We start from the raw sequence: 17796 nt of genomic DNA, 5'->3' as shown, positions 1-17796 counted from the left end.
CGGGTGGCCGGAGCGCCACACGATTTTCAAGGGCATCCATTGTTGTTCAATGAACATATAAGGCTGTTGTACAATACTTTCAGTATACTAGCACCCTCCCCACTGTATGTGACCAATAATGGTCAACTCTGTGGGAGTCAATTTCATATTGAAAATGCGTCCACTTTTCCAACCTCTCCCAGATTTCTGTATCCCATTTATTACATGTTTTCAAAGAAACTATTTTGCATGATATTACTTTATGTCATGTTGCTATTTATTTTGCATATACATTAACCACTGCTTTGCAACCACACCAGGTAAGTTACCTGTCAGTAATGCACAGCGGAAAAGATAATCTTCAAGCAGCCGACAATAGCAGCAGGATCTCCTGACCCCTCTGCATCTCTGCACCCTCCTCCAGTGACCTCCATGCTGACAATCACTGCTGATTGGTCAACCTAGCAGAACCCCCACCCAGTGGCTGCAGAGAGGAGCAGCCCCCAGGGAAATGTAAATTAACCATCACTCAGCCCTCCAGTGTGTACCTGACAGCTGCTTAGAGAAAATCAAAGTGGGGAAATCAAAGTTGCAATGGTCGTGATGTTCTGAAAATTGATGGTCCAAACTACCGATGACCAATATTTTAAAATCTTGATGTTAATATTTTTTTCTTATAAAATCGGGTGCGATAAGTTATAAAGAGATGTTCTTGAAAAAATAAAATTTCTGAGCGATTTTTTTATTTTCAATGTCTGTGGTTAAATAATTTGAGTATTTTCTCATATTAAGGCGATATGTATCATTTGAAGTAGGTACCCAAATCAACCAATCAGCGTCTGTCATTTCAAAGACTGTGCTATATAAAAGACAAATAAATGACAGTTAGCTGCTGTCTTCAATGCTTGATACATCTGCCCAGAAGTGGCAGTCTTTAGATGCAGTTGCTATCAGTAACCTGCCTGCATCTGGCTAGCCATCCCCTGTTAATCTCCCAAGAGCGTCTACTGAAATCCACAGCTCTTGCGTCCAAAGTCGCTCTGCAGTAGCCATTGGGACCCATGCGCAATACTTCCAATGCATATTGGCATTGCGTGCAGTTAGCGTGCACCTCTAAATCAGGCCCTTAGTGCCTTTTATGAAATATCTGTTTAGAATATATCACAATCATTGATGCTTGCTGATTGGCTACTTTATGCTCCATATGCTGTTATTGGTCTGGTACTTTTGTGAGTGTTATTATTATATGGTAAATTGTGTTGAACTGGGTTGGATTTATAAATTAATTAGCAAATTATGCTTTTGGGTTTCCCTCTCTACCTGGTTTTCTATGCTGTTACCATCTAACGAGGAGACATCAGTAATTCACTTGTAGACCAAGCACCTGGTACTTTGGGCCTGATTCAGACCCGGTCGCAAGCGCTGAGCGTTCGCAACCAGGTCGATGGTGGCCCAGAGTGCATGCGCACGATGGAGCCGGCTCCGTCGTGCGCATGCGCGAGACCCGAATAGCGATGGGCAATCTGTCGCTCTGGGTCTCGCACCAAAGGGGGCGTGCTGTCGATGTTGAGTGACAGCACACCCTTTGGTGGGCAGGTCGGGGGGCTGGCTGCCCAGACGGAGGCGTTCCCATGGGAACGCCTACCGTTTGGGGGCGGCCCCACTGAAATCACAAGTGATGTCAGTGGGAGCGCTTTCGGCTTTATTTGAGCCGAAAGCTCTCTGGGGCTTGCGGCCACGAGACCCTACCACAAGGGTCTCGTTGCAAGCCCAATGGTCGCGATGGTCTTGACCATCGCGACCATCATCCTGGCCTCTCGCATTAGCTGTGGGTGTACAACCCACAGCAATGCGAGCAGCCAGGAGGCCGCTCCATAAAAAAAAAAAAAGTTGCCCTGATTCAGAGCAAGCGTTCTGTCAGAGCGTCCGGCTCTGAATCAGGGCCTTTCTTCCTTATTGTACATGACCCTCAGAGGCTGTCAGCAGGGTGTGCCAGGAACTGCATGCCTACTGCCCGATGGCCAGGTCCCCAGCGGCATCGGACCCGGTAAGTAACAACCGGTGTCCAGCGCGCTGCAACACTAGGCCACAGCAACACAATTTAAAACAAGCAATAAGTCCCATCGGTATAAATTAAATGAGACATCAAACATTCAGTTAACATCAGGGATATTTTGATAATCTGATAAGCTTTAGATATTAGTTATAGTTTTTCTATAATAAAAACACAACAACGCTTTTCATTTGATGCAGAATATTACAAATGTGTTTATTGTTGAGACCAAAAGTCCAAATCATTGACTCTGATAAAAGCTATGTTGATTGCCCTGTTTACTTGGGAGTTGCAAACAACTTCAACTTTAGAAAAAAAATCTGAAAAACTGGGTAAATGACATTTTGCACATGGGAAATAGAGTACAATAAACATGAAAGCAAATAAAGCAATTGAAGATTTATGTGGTGCTGTAAAAAATAAAGAGAATAGAAAGATTAGATTGGATCAGAATTGATTAGGTTAATCATTAAAGTGGTCTATTCAGGACCAAATAATGTATAATAATAAGGGTTTCTTGTTTTATTTCAAATGTCATATTTGCGTAGTTTGAAAAATAAATTACATTCGTTTAGCTTGTGCACCTAGAATGTGAAAATAATATTACATTAAAAGACACTGATAACACCAACTGTGAAATGACATTCAATTCAAATCCATCTGCCCTGTATAAAAGTTCTGCAATAGTGGGCACAGTTAGGACTGCCTTTATGTTTACCGTAACGCCACCTCATGAAGATGAAAACATAACATTTGCACAGACTTTCTTGTTCTTGCTCTGCATCAGACATGCAGACTCTATACATAGATAATAATCAAATAAAAAAACTATAATCTGGGCCAGACTAAGGTTGTGGGGGTTCCTGGCAATAGAATGTCAGTCAAATCATGTCATGTCAGAGACGCCTACAGAGATCTGCGGGTTGGTCACAGTGGGTGAAATTCAGAGGATGATCCAACTGCAGGTGCTCAGTCAGCCGCCCGCACTGCTCTCAACGCTTTTTTAAGTGTATGTATGCATTCCCTCCAAGTGCTACATATTAGAGAAGGGTTACATCACTATTTATCCTTAAACAGGGCATTGGGAGCAGGGCTGCAGGACCAGAGTGATACATTGCATGCCATGCTGCTGCATCAGATGGAGCAGCAATAGGGACATTTTGTAGTGGCCTCCTGAAACTGTCACCTGGATTTAGATTACCAAAAAAAGTATAATAAAACTGGAGACTCATATATCAGCCACCAACCTTCATGGTAATAATCTATATCTATAGTTAATCATGGCTTTTTGAGAATCTAGTATAATTGCCAGCTATCTCTCATTCATATTAGTTGGCTACCTATCCTATTATTTTGTAATTTAGTTGAATCTAAGCATCGAATGTTATTCTCAAAAAGTGCAATATACTGTATATTATTTCTTAGGGGTCTATTTATGTCACATTTTAAAAAATTTGGGGACATTTACCAAGGGATATCTTCTGTGGTACCCATCTTATTTATCTTAAAGCAGTCCCCATAGCTTTTTATTTGAGTCACATATTCATCTCCACAGAGTCCCTCAAAAATAAAGCTAGTTGTAAACCAATAAGTAATTAAAAAAGATCAAACAATCACCACCTTGCTCATTTAATTAAACCACCTTTAACAGCCATTAAAGTCAGTAATCTTCTTGTATAAGGTAATGTATTAACTCTGAAAGCTGAGGCGCAATATTTGCCAGTTAGGGGGGGCTACTGCTAGGGGCACTATATAAAGGGCACTGCATAGGGGGTACCACTACTGGGGGCACTGCATAAGGGGGACTACTACTGGGGGCACTATATAAAGGGCACTGCATAAGGGGCACTGGATTACGGGGACTGCTACTGGGGGCACTATATAAGGGGGACCACTACTGGGGGCACTTCATAGGGGGGACCACTACATGGGGCACTGCATAAGGGAGACCACTACTGGGGGAACTGAATAAGGTGAACTAATGAGGGGCTGCATAAGGGGGACCACTACTGGGGGTACTGTATAAGGGGAACTAATGGGGGGCTGCATAATGGGGACCACTACTGGGGGTACTGTAAAAGGGGCACTACTATGGGCCTGCATATGAGGGACCACAACTGGGGACTGGGTACTGCTGTATAAGGGGCACTACTGGGGTTAAGGTGCATATGGAAAGGAATGTTCAGAGTGATGATAAAGGGGTGTGTGTCATGTTGACATGCCCCATTTTTAAGTGACCACACCCATTTTTTGCCGCGCGCACCTTTGCCGCTCCCATATAGCGGGTGGGTGGGCTCCACTTTTAAATTAGCCCTGGGCTCCAAATACCCTAGTTACGCCACTGGTAACAGGTGTTTGCCAATGGTATATATCTAATGTGCCATATATAAATGATGATGTTGGTAAGATGACATGCCAGAGGGGACAGGGCAAAGATCTGCTTATTTCTATAGGATTACTTCTCAAGCACACTACTGGGTGTCACCATATTTATTATATAAGTTATCTGCATATAGTACCCGGCCCTCATATGGATGGAGACCATGTAGTTTAGTTGTTATGAATACACTATACTAGGCAGTGTATCTAGCAAAAATTTAGTCATAGGATAGGTATAATGATGGATAAATAGACCCATAAGATTTATTTTAAACATTTGCCCTTAAATCTTTTCACAAAAGTGGAGTTATTCTTTAGAAATGTACCTTTTTATTGGGCTGTAGGAGATTTTGCTGCATCAAACATCTTTTTCCTGCCCTCCATACCAGACATTGCTTCCACATTCTTACGCCAATCGCTGACTTCAACTGGACGCTCCTTTTCAATGGAAAAATATACACAGGGTATTTATACTGATGAACAGCCGCACAGAATAAATCTGTCCCTGACAAAGGGCCTGATTCAGAGATGGACGCAATGCCGATGTTTAAACAGTTGAGAGATTATCAGCATAGTTGCATTGCGCATTCATCAAGTTTCATTACCACTGTTGCTTCTTGTGAGGATTTATTTGCAAAGTTATTGACAGACAGGGACCATCTGTGGGTGGCACCTGGTGTGTGGTGACTCAAACGCAGGTGTGTCAAGACCAGTTTCAGGGTGTGTCTCAGCCTGTGACTGCGATCCCGTATGCATTGAAAATGGCTCCAGCGTCTCTATAACGCTGACCATTGTGACTAACCATAAGGTTACTCAGATCTCCAATAACTGACTGATCTGTGCCTGGTGCTGTGTCTTCGTACGCAGTCCTGTATTTGCAAAGCCCCCGGTGGGCGTCTCAATACAAATCCTGACAGCTACAACAAATTTTCGCACAGCCACTGCATACAAATTCGCAGCTGCGGCGGCATTAGCATCCATCTCTGAATCAGGTTCAGAGTTAGTAAACAACACAAAACTGAAGCTAGAGACATATTATAAACATTTATAGTATAAGGGGAACATAGTACATATCTCACCATTTGAAAAATTAATTGACATATTAAATATATTAGAGATATATACATCTTTTTTTACTGTTAGTTTCTATTTAGAAATACATTACAAAAAAAATCCAGATTTCTATGTGCTTTTATGCGCTTACTGATGCTACATAACATTCATTATACTTTTGGATATGAATTATCACAGAAAATATAGTCTATATGAAAAACAAAAAACACTGCAAAACATAAAAAAACACAATAATATCAAAGGTGGATACTAGTAATACATTTAGGGTACAGAAATACACTTTGGGGGGATGAGGGTGGGTAGGCGGTGTTTTAATAAAATCCAGGTTTACACAATCACGGTAATTTTGCCATCCATCTTTAAAACAGCAAAGTTATTAAATGCAAAACACCAACAAGTTATACCTTTAATAACATTGCAGTTTTATAAACTTAATAGGCAAGAAAGAAAAGAAGATGTCCTCTTTGTGGCGCACGGTTGATAAATATAAAATGTAACTTTTATTTATTGAATTTAAAATCAAATTCCTAAAGTGAAATATAAAAGTGATAACATGTTATGTGGATTAAAAACTTATTAAATAATATTTTGTCATGAAGTCTCAATTAATCTTTATTTCTTTGGAAATTAATTAGTTGGTTATACCTAGATCCACAGAGTTTTAATACGTCTAATTTTAACTCTGATCATGCAGATATAGTAAACAAACGTATATGTTATTGTAGAGTTCAGTTTCAGGAGAACTGGTTATATTTCATTTGATACACTGGTATCAATTTAGTAACAGTATCCTGTTGAGCAACAGTGTTGCAAGTTTATTTCCCTGACAGTATGTCTAAATAAACATTTAATACCACTAGAAGTCACTGTTGTATTGGTGATCCCTGTTTTACAGTTCCACTCATAAATGTGGCTGAAGAATGAACATATGTTAGTATTATGGTTAATACATACAGTATATATTGAGCATTATGTCAGTTCAGAGACCATAGATGTAATGGTCTGGATGAGATCAGTGGTTTACTAATTAAGCCTATTAGATGGTAACACAATGGTATTGTAGGTTATTAAGAAACGTTTGTTAATTTAGGTTAATAGTATAGCTATAATTAACTTATTATCTCAGTGCATGGAATATGTGTCAATTATTCTGAATAGAGCTGCTTTATTGCAAATTACATCAGTGCATGAACCCTTTAATATTTCGATTGGGGTGACTTTTAATTGATACTTGCTTGCACCTGGTTGGTGTATAGGTGCCCTTATGATCTTCTAAGTATTGAGCATTACATCAGCTCACAGACCATAAATATTATAATTGAACATGATATAATAATATTAGTGTAATGATCATGCAAGTACTTATGTCTAACTAAAAAAAAGCCCCCATTGAATCAGAAGTCAAGCTGAGTGATGTAACTAATGATATAGTTAACATTTACATAGCGCATTGCCTAGATACATGCACTTGGTATAATTTAGTCTAAGTAGCGTTCCTGTGTTCCAAGTTGCATTAATGCACAGACATTCTGTCTGTCAGTTAGGGTAGCACTACTGGACACACAGAGATAGGTAAATCAGTGAGATCTGAGTGTGTTGACTTATAATAGTCAGTGTTCGCATGGCACATTGATTTAGTACATGTATTTTTGTATCGCTCAGTCTGATTAGCGTCGCTATGTTGCAGATTACATGAATACACAGACTATCTGTTTGTCCGTCAAGATAGCGCTGCTAGACACATGGAAATAGGTAAACCGGTACTGTAATTATATATTCATAAAGAGAGACACGCATGACAGAGCAGTGAAACTGCTCCCACCGCCGACGTACGTTTTACTATACAAGTTTTGTCAAGGCAACCTGAGATTGCCGTGGAGCAAGTTAATATTGATATTGGAAAACCTATCATAGAGTCCCTCATAATCACAATCTCCATCAATCTTTACAATCACAAGTGTTGGCTCTAGCCAATCACAAGGTTCAAACTAAACAGATGGAGAGAGAGAAGTGCTGAAATAACGATCTATATAGTAAGAGCCTGTCAAATATTATGAATGGTGAATATTCCCATATATATATATATATATATATATATATATATATATATATATATATATATATATAAAATAATGGACCCATTCATTAGATATACTGTTTATAATGTGCAGCAACACATACTTTATGTCCTTAAGGTGATAAGTATATACAAATTATATATATTAAAAAATATATCCTATTAATATCAACACATCCATATATATATATATATATATATATATATATATATATATATATATATAAAAAATAAGAATTTTTTGTGTATATAAAAATTACTGTAAATGAATTTCAGTGGAAAATTATGCTTAGAAATAGTCTCCCTGTGACCTGGGAGATGCAATATGATGATATGATTGATGACTTTGTTAAAAGAAAGTCAAGATGAGTAAGGCTGTAGAATAAAATTAATTTTCGATCAGTATTAAGCGTTGTACTAAACAACCACAGTACAGTAGTTATGATGTTTTTGTTTCTTTTTGCACGATAGCCTTATTTGTATTGTATAGTTTCTTGTTATTTATATTATATGTCTGTGTTTAGTTCCTTGATATTTATATTATAGTTCTGTGTTTTGTGCATTTAGCAGTGTTTTCTATAAAGCTATTTTCTGTTTGAGCATATGTGGTGGGATTGACTGTAATTTAAGTGGCATCATCTTAAATTTTGCCTAGGGTACCACATTTGTCAGGGACAGCTTTGTCTCCAAAATCAATTAGTCTCATGAACATTCTGGCAGTGTAAGCAAGCATGATATTATTATTATAATATTACTATTATCTTTTATATATATTTATATGGTGCCACCAAGTGTCTGTAGTGTATACAAACACATAGGGTTTACAAGGTTAAACATTGGATATGTACAGTAATCTCCCTCTATTCTCAATTAACTTGTTGATCTTACATTGATCAGCATTACATTGATGCAGGGTGGACCTGTATGCAATGAAGGGAAGAGTGGATATCACTGCAAGCTGTCTTGCTAAAGTTAATTACCCTGAGTGATTTCTCTGAACAGTAACATCTTTCTTGCTAATGCTGGGTACACACTGGCCGATATATCATGATCCCATCGGTCAGTGTGTACAGACGATATGTCTGTGAACAACGTCGTTCACAGACATATCACATTGGCTGTGCAGCACAGCCAATGAACAGATATGTCTGCAGACATATCTGTCCATCGGCAGGTGTGTACGGGTGATCAGCCGATCGCCTGTACACAGGGGCACCGAAATTGGGGGGAGCCGTGAACGGGTACTACTTGCCCGGGCCCGGCACAGCTCCCCATTCACAGCAGCCCAGCTCACATGCTGCTGTGTGCTGGTCTGCACTGGGAGACTGTCCGAGGCTGCTAAAGCAGAAGCCCGAGCAGTCTCCTATGCCAAAGGGGGAGAGCCATAGGCAAACGCAGAGGGAGTTTCCATCTGCCTGGAATTCCCCCTTCCCAGCACATACCATGACCACAGTAGAAATAGTAATAGAATAGAATTTTACTAGTGCTACATGATCTTCTCATTATCTCAAATGAAATAATTAGCACCACCTGTGGATCTGTTAACATGTATCAGCCAGTAATAAATAACCTGTACACCAACTAGGAGATCTGGAAAACGTGCACTGTTAGGGATGCACTGCTATAGAGCCCAATATTTACATATACAGTCAGGTGCATAAATATTGGGACATTGACAGAATTAAAACAAACAAGATGTGCTTTAACTGCAGACTTTCAGATTTAATTTGAGGGTAATTACATCCAAATCAGGTGAACGGTGTAGGAATTACAACGGTTTCTACATGTGCCTCCCACTTTTTAAGGGGCCAAAAGTAATGGGACAAACTAAACAATCCTAAATCTAACTTTCACTTTTTAATACTTTCTTGCAAATCCTTTGCAGGCAATTACAGCCTGAAGTCTGGAACGCATAGACATCACCAGATGCTGGGTTTCATCCCTGGTGATGCTCTGCCAGGCCTCTACTGCAAATGTCTTCAGTTCCTGCTTGTTCTTGGGGCATTTTCCCTTCAGTTTTGTCTTCATCAAGTGAAATGCATGCTCAATCGGATTCAGGTCAGGGGATTGACTTGGCCATTGCATAACATTCCACTTTTTAGCCTTAAAAAACTCTTTGGTTGCTTTTGCAGTATGTTTCGGGTCATTGTCCATCTGCACTGTGAAGCGCCGTCCAATGAGTTCTGAAGCATTTGACTGAATAAAAGTATAATATTGCCCGAAACACTTCAGAATTCATTCTGCTGCTTTTGTCAGCAGTCACATCATCAATAAATACAAGGGAACCATTTCCATGCGCAGAATAGGTCTGGCGCCTGCGCAGATTCCCGAACATTGGGAATCTGCATTCAGCAGTGCACTAGCATGCACAGCTGATTAAGGCCCTCAGTACCTTCATCAAATACTGTCTCATGTTATTTCTTTCCTGTGCCAATGTTACCACAGGATTTGCATCAAGCGCACTCTGGGCCTGATTCAGAGCCGGACGCTATTTGCGGACGGTCGTTCCAAAAATGGGGCCGGCTATTTAAATTGAGCGCTCGTTCATTGCGGTTTGTTGATGCTCTATGTCTGAGCTATTTTGTAAAGACGCCCCTTTGCCGTTCGCATCACACGTCATCTCCGGTATTTATTTGATTAATCGGGTACATCGAAAGGCATCTGAACTGCTCGCAGTGCTTATGGTAGGATTTTCCTACCACTATCACAGCGAGCAGTTCAGGCTAAAAGACAACCAACTGACGTGTTCGATGATGCTCCTTTACTAATTATGCACTCCCATTAAACGCCCTTTTTCCTGTTAGGCACGCCTGCATTCGGATCTCCACTCCCCCGTTTTCAAGCACCTTCCCCTGTTACCACCCACAAACGGTACATTCTGTCAATCAAATTAGCAGCCCCTCGCTATTTTGTGAGCGCACGATTTTAGACCGCAATAACTGGTTTGCGCATTAGGACCCATATGCATGCACAGTTGTGCGAACATTGCTCATAGCGAACGAGCGGCCGCTTACGAGCTGCTCTGAATCAGGCCCTCTATACGCAGCTTAGTTCTATTAGTGCTATTCCACTGTGGCTCTCCTGTGATTGTGTTCCTCTATTCCCACTTGTACCATATACCTGACCAAAGGGCCACAAACTGCCTGCTGGGTGCAGCTAAAACTTCCAATTGGAGGGGTCACTGGTGAACAGCTCCCGGCAGCTCTGGAGAACACCTTTCCTACTGAGGACATATATCCAGGCTCCTCATCTCTGGTTCATTTCCCAACCCGGGACCTTGACTTTCAGCTCCTCAGTAGGAGATCTCCCTAACACGAATAAGACAGTTTGTACAGGCCCAATGGAAGCCACAGGGTCTCAGGGTGCAGGGGCGTTGCAAGATCTCACCTCTCATATGGAGAATCAGGAGGTAGCACAACATGAGGTAGCTCAATATCTCCAGGAACTTTCTGGGCAGCTACAGTGAATCAGAAGTTTCATCTTCAGTTGGCATCACACGAGCGCTTTGATGGAAACTCTAGATGCTGCCGGGGTTCATCAATCAATGCGAGATCCAATCTGAGTGTCTGCCACAGAACTTCCCTACGTCTAGGTCGTAAGTTGCTTACGTCATTTCGTTACTGACTGGAACCACCTTGGATTGGGTCTCCCCATTATGGGAACGGGCAGATCCTTTAGTTTCTAATTATGAAAATTGTATTTCTTCCTTCAAAAGAATTTTGCCTTGGCCTTCTCCAATCTCCTTCGAGTCCAACAAGTAACACGTACTGTGGGTCAGTACGTGGTCAATTCCAAATGATTGCTTCCGAATTAAAAGCTCTCAAGGCTGCCTTTCTACATGGACTATCTGAAAAGATGAAAGACTAGTTAGCCTCTCAGGATGTTCCAGAGTCTTTTTCTCTGTCTCTCTCATAGTAATCTCTCTGTGTATTAAAACTGATATTACGCCACAGAGAGCGGCTGGCTAGTAGAGGACGACAGGATAATTTCAAGGATCATTTTTTCCCAAATACATGCTCTTCCTCTCCGGCAACTAAGACAAACCTATGCAGGTCAATAAATCTCGTTTAACCATGGCTGAGTGAACCTGCTGGTTCCAGGACAAGCTTTGCCTTTACTGTGCCGCTCCTGACCATATTCTTAAAAATTGTCCTCTTCTCTCGGGAAATGCGAGACCCTAACTGGTTCTATGAGCGTCTGGTTGGGGGTGTTAATCAAGCCATCCCATTTAATGGATAGTCTTTTACCGGTGTCTATTCTTTACAAGACTAGAACCAAAAATTGTAAAGCCTTGGTAGATTCCGGAGCCGCCGGGAATTTTATCTCTGAACCTCAGGTACTTGTCCTGGGAATATCAGTTACCATCCTTCCTGGCAAGCTGGCTGTCTCGGGAGTAGAGGGTAATGTCATCCTTGGAGGAACTATTTCTTCAGTTGTTACACTTGTTACCTTGTTACACTTCGAGTAGGATGCATTCATAAAGAAATGTTAGAATTCCTACTTCTATCTAAAACCTCCTATGATCTAATCTTAGGTCTGCCTTGGCTTAAAAATCACAACCCCACATTAAATTGGTCTACCATGCAAATCCTACAGTAGCTTGGGGTTCTAATTAGTTTTATCGATGCCTGTTCCATGTGCTTTCTGTACAAACCCATCAAATCTCAACTGGATTCTCTCTTAAGTCTCTTAGTTCCGATCAATTGAAAGTTAATCCGGACCCCTGTTTGCCTGAACCATATCAAGATTTTGCTGATGTCTTTGATGAACAGGCTGCAGACAAATTGCCTCCTCATCGCCCTTGGGATTGTAGCATTGATCTCATTCCCGGGAAAATGCCACTCCATGGCCATATTTGCCCTCTTTTGGTTCCGGAAACAGTTACATAAAAGAAAACCTTGCCAAGGGTTTTATCAGATATCTTCTTCTCCTGCTGGGGCCGTATTCTTTTTTGTGAAAAAAAAAAAGAAGGGGGTCTCAGACCCTGTATAGATTACCATGGACTCAATCAAATCACTGTTAAAAACAGATACCCCCTGCCACTCATCTCGGAATTCTTCGACAAGGTTCGCAGGGCATGTTTTTTCACAAAATTAGACCTCTGTGGGGCCTACAATTTGATCCGCATCAAGGCGGGGGATGAGAGGAAAACCACGTTCAACACTCGGAATGGCCATTTTGAGTATTTGGTTATGCCTTTTGGTTTGTGTAATGCACTAGCTGTTTTCCAGGGTTATGTCAATGAAATTTTCAGAGATGTCCTTTACATTTATATTGTGGTTTATCTTGATGACATTTTAATTTTTTCTGAGAACTTGCAGTCCCATCGACTTCATTGTGTATGGTGGTGAATTGCATATTAATGACTCGTCTATGGTATGGTGATGTCGTTAGTATTAACTATGTGCATATGGAGTTATGTCAAATACAGGGGTGGGTGTAGATGGTGCTTGGAGCAGTAGGCTAAATAAATGGCATCTGACCAAGTGCAAGGTGAACAAAAGAGGCTAATGAATGCACGTATGAGACCAGACCTATTTTTTTTCTTATTTTTAATTATTTTGATTGGGGGAGACACAGTGCTCCCCTGGGTTTGGTGATGATGATGAGGGATAATATATTCCTGGCTGAATGGATGGGTATGTGGTAGTTCAGTCCTCTTAATAATAGTGGTTAGGTCCAATCCTCGGTTGGGAAATTGGTAGACCCTTTCAGAGGGCTCCTTAACATGCGGTCCTTACTACTGTACGTTCCCCTGCTGGACCTATGGTCTACAGACTTAGGAACCGGGATTGCCTTATTGTTATGTCAGGAGTCCCTCCAGTTTGCGACGTCCCGCACTGGTGATGGGGTATGCTTACCTACTGGTAGGTGTACTTGGTCTGTGGTAGGGAGCAGGTCCCTCACTTCTGGTGTAAGTCAATGTAGCCTGCTGGCAGATGCAATTCCTCCACAATCCCATGGGTGCCATGCAGGGGGACGCTTGTGCTAATGTAGCTGCCTGGGCTCCTGATGAGCGTGATGGTGCAGCAATGCGGTGCAGTGACTGGAGCTGGATCCGACCCCACGGTCCCATGGTGTCTGTGTCTTGAGCCGGGTATTAGGTCCTGTCGGCGCGTATATGACCTACAAGCTTGTAGGGGGCAGACAATCTAGACACATGTGGTAGCACCACGTGTCTGTCAGATATGCTGCTGGCGTGGTGTGTGGGGACTTCGGATCAGACCTTGCTGGGCATTGCGGTCTGAGTCACTGTGTTGCTGGTGATGTTTGGTGGATAGTAGGTAGTAGGTGCAGGCTTCTCCAATGCGTTTCGGTCTTTATGTTAGTATGTAGTCTTCACCTGTTAGGATGAATTGAGTTTGTAGTGGATCTAATGTGTGGTCTAAAAAATCTTTAATGCTTTCCAGTCCTTGTGTGTGATCGATGATTGTGTAGAGTGATGTGACATCGCTTGTCAGCAACCAGTAGTCATCACCCCAGGTGACCTCTTCTAGTATTTTGAGTATGTGTGTGGTGTCCTGTAGGTATGATTGTTGTTGTTTGACGTATGGTTGTAGGAAGTGGTCTATGTACTGTGAAAGGTTTGCTGTCATGGAGTTGATACCGGATATGATGGGTCTGCCTGGGGGATTGGTGGTGTTTTTATGTATTTTTGGGAGGTAGTAGAATACCGGAATGATGGGATGTGGGTTGTGTATGAAGTCAAACTCTTGTTTCGTCAGGATACCCTCCTTCAGTCCGGTCTTTAATATGTTGTGTAATCTATTGTGGAAGGATTGGTTTGGGTCTTGTTTGAGTATCTCGTATGTATGTGTGTCTTGGAGTAGTCGTTGTGATTCCGCAATGTAGTCAGCTTTGTTTAATAGGACTTATGAGATTGCCATTTTGTTGTAGTTCCTTAAGTGCTCTCTGTTCATTTATAGTCAGGTTTTTGTTCTTTTTGGGTGTGGGTATTTTGTTGACGTCGTCCATGACTAGTGTTTCCAAAGTATGGACTAAATCGTCCTTTGAGGTGGCTAGGGTAAAAGTTGGATCGTGGTTTGAGTGTAGAGTGCTTGTATTTATCAGGTTCTCCTTGTGGTGGTGATTTACCGGCTGGATGTGACATGAAGTACTTTTTTAGTGTTGGCATCTAATGAACCTGTGCACATCAAGGTAGGCCTCAAATTTATTGAGTTCTTTATGCGGAGCGAACTTTAGTCCTTTATTCAGTAGTGTAATGTCGTCAAAAAATGAAGCGCCCATTGTTCATGGTTTTGATGAATTGTTGTGTCATAGTGATGTCATTGGTTTGGGAAGTAGTGGTTCAGAGTTTGTTATGGTTTGTTGGTTTGTAGTTGTGTGGCTACCTCTTGTTGTGTTTATCCACCCTTGTTCGAGTGAAAGTCTAGCTAGATTTTCGTAATGAGAGTTGTTTGGGTCCTCTTCTATTTTGTGTATACGGAGATGTTGGTCTCTTTGTCAACCAACGGAGATCATGTCCTCTTCCTTCCCCCACAATGGCGGCGATACACCTCTGTTTCAGGTAACGGAGGCTGTCGCCGCCCCCTCCCCGCCTTCAAACGGCAGCAGACTGTCAATCACTGACAGTCTGCTGCCAGTTTGCAAGCTGACTCGCAGACCCGTTCTGCACATGCACAGAGCGGGTCTGGTACCTGCACAGATTCGAAAAACATCAGGAATCTGTATTCAGCAGTGCACTAGCGTGCACTGCTGAATCAGGCCCCTGGTTTGGATATATTGCATTTACCTGCAGCTAATGTGTATACTTACATCTGTGCATAGGAGGAGAGAGGAGCTGATTTTACAGTATGCTGCTACACTGTTTAGCCATTCAATTGCAGTTGAACTACAGTATCTACGTAAAGTATGGAGAAGCAAAGATTATGGAACTGTTCTATTAGTAATCTACAGACTGTGCAGGAGTAAGGTGGACAATTGTGTTTGTTAAGTAACACTGTAATTTAAGTCATATGTCGGAGTGGAGATAAAAGAGAATACTGCTTGCATGTGTAAGATGGTCTGCCACCAAACACTGCAACACTTGTTTACACTGCAGATCCAAAATGTGTGGGGGCTACCTGTTTACCTGTACCTACATCCAAGAGCTAGCTAGGGCAAAACAGAGAACAAGGGAGGCACATCACTGACACCCCCACACAATATATTTAGGCATTTAACAATGGAGGCAGTGATTACAGCAGATCTTTATTTTGCTCTGAGTGTTCTGAAAAAAAAAGAAACAATATATACCTTCTCAGTATCCTCCTTCTTCACAGATTTCAAGTTAGCACGCAAATCCATGGAGACCTTGTGTTTGGAGCCCAGAAGAGCACGGAGCATAGCATCAGCGGATACTCGCACCCTGCGCAGTGCAGGCCTTTTAAACTTCCCGCGCAGATCCAATACCTTCATCTTCAGATCTTGAATCTATCATGGAAAAGATGTTGTTTAGAAATATGGGTTTTTTTGGCATGCCATGAGGAGCATGTAATGTAATTTTAGGAAATGTTCTTCTGTTGTGGCAGAAACACTAGCAGTATAATTGATTAATTCTGTTAACACTTGAGTGAAGAGCAATAGTTAAGATTACTACAAGTAGATATAGGGGGGAATTAAAAAAATATTAAATTAGCCACCCAGTTAACGTGCGCTAATTCTGCATTTCGGTTAACGCATCTTTTTTTTCGGGACCTCCTGAGCAGATAAAAAGTTTGGGAAAATCCCTATTTTAAGGTAAAAGGTATTTTAAGGTCTTGGAACCTGATTCAGAGACAGACAAAATGCCGATATTTGCGCAGAGTGAGCAATTGTTTGTGAATGCGCATGTGCGCAAATGCAGCGGATGCATTGCGATAACATTCGTACAGAGGAACCACTCGCGAAGTGGTGGTCGTAACAGGAGGGTGGTTAGAAAACCGCAGGCATGTCTGACCGTTTAAACGCCATTTCAATCTCCTTCGCATCATGAGACCTCTCTGTGTGTCAGGAGAGCTGCAGTGTTTGTGCTGGTCAGACTTGCCTTACATGCTGTGTGCATGGAAAGTACCCATGGTTACGCTGTTGTAGTCGTCGGATGGATATGAGAAGGAAACAGTGGGCGTCCCTATGCTTCGGGAAGCTTTGGAAGGCATTAGCATATTTAAGCAATTGCGATCTGTGAGGGAATCAGGCACTTGGTTCAGAACCACTGGGACACCCTCTCTAATGATTGATTAGACACTTAGAAGTTTTTAATTAGCTTAATTTGGTCAATAATAACATGTCACTTTGAGGGTGAAATTCTGCAAAGTGCAGAATAATGGGATAAAAGATGTGGGGCAGGAATATGGGGGTGCTGTATGGATGGGGCAGGTGTTTTAAACATTGCAGGTGGCAGTTACAGGTGTTTTTTAACACTTTTTTTTTAACAGTAAAGTAAAATGACCCAAAATAAACTGATATGCATTTTTCTGCACCCCTAATTCTACTACAGCATTTCATTTGCTGAAAAAGACTTGCTTTCTATGATTTTTTTCACTGCTATTGAAACAGACATTTGACACACTTTAAGAGCCCCAAATAGTTTGCTTTTGGCCTATGACAGACTTATATACTGTTATCCTATATTAGTTAGCATTTTTGGCTGGTAAACACAATGAGGGCCTGATTCAGACCCGCTCGCAAGCGGGTCGATGTTGGCCCAGTGCGCATGCGCACGACGGAGCCAGCTCCGTCGTGTGCATGCGCGAGACCCGGACAGCAGCGGGCAAACCGTCGCTCCGGGTCTCGCACCAAAGGGGGCGTGCTGTCGATGTTAAGTGACAGCATGCCCCATTTGGTGGGCATGCCGGGGGGTGGCTGCCCAGACGGAGGCATTCCCATGGGAATGCCTACCGTCTGGGGCCGGCCCCACTGACATCACAAGTGTCAGTGGGAGTGCTTTCGGCTCTGTTTGAGCCGAACCACTCTAGGGCTTGCGACAACGAGACCCTACCACAAGGGTCTCGTCGCAAGCCCGAATGTCGCGATGGTCATGACCATCGCGACCATCTTCCTGGCCGCTCGCTATAGCTGTGGGTGGTCACCCACAGCTATACGAGCGGCCAGGAGGCTGCTCTAAAAATCAAGAAGGACGGCCCTGATTCAGAGCGAGCGCTCTGTCAGAGCGTCCGGAGGCGGCTCCGTCGTGCGCATGAGCGAGACCCAGATAGCGCCGGGCAAGCCGTTGCTATGGGTCTCGCTACAAAGG

At 42.2% G+C, this 17796-nt stretch overlaps 1 protein-coding gene across 1 annotated transcript in view; it reads right to left on the bottom strand.

Annotated features, from left to right (window-relative positions):
* Positions 1–2231: 2231 nt before the first annotated feature.
* The window catches only part of LOC148442657 (troponin I, slow skeletal muscle-like), a 32815-nt gene continuing 17250 nt past the window's right edge, over positions 2232–17796 (bottom strand). Inside the window, exons 4-6 of the mRNA XM_088463670.1 lie at positions 15819–15995; positions 4738–4849; positions 2232–2442 (exon numbers count right to left, since the gene is read on the bottom strand). Coding sequence (XP_088319796.1) covers positions 4742–4849; positions 15819–15995 — 285 coding nt within the window. The 3' untranslated portion in view covers positions 2232–2442; positions 4738–4741. The remainder of the gene's footprint in view (positions 2443–4737; positions 4850–15818; positions 15996–17796) is intronic.

This window comes from Taudactylus pleione, unplaced genomic scaffold, assembly GCF_031769625.1.
Source record: "Taudactylus pleione unplaced genomic scaffold, aTauple2 ptg001423l, whole genome shotgun sequence".
Lineage (NCBI taxonomy): Eukaryota > Metazoa > Chordata > Amphibia > Anura > Myobatrachidae > Taudactylus > Taudactylus pleione.
This window is presented reverse-complemented; position numbering and strand designations above follow the sequence as displayed.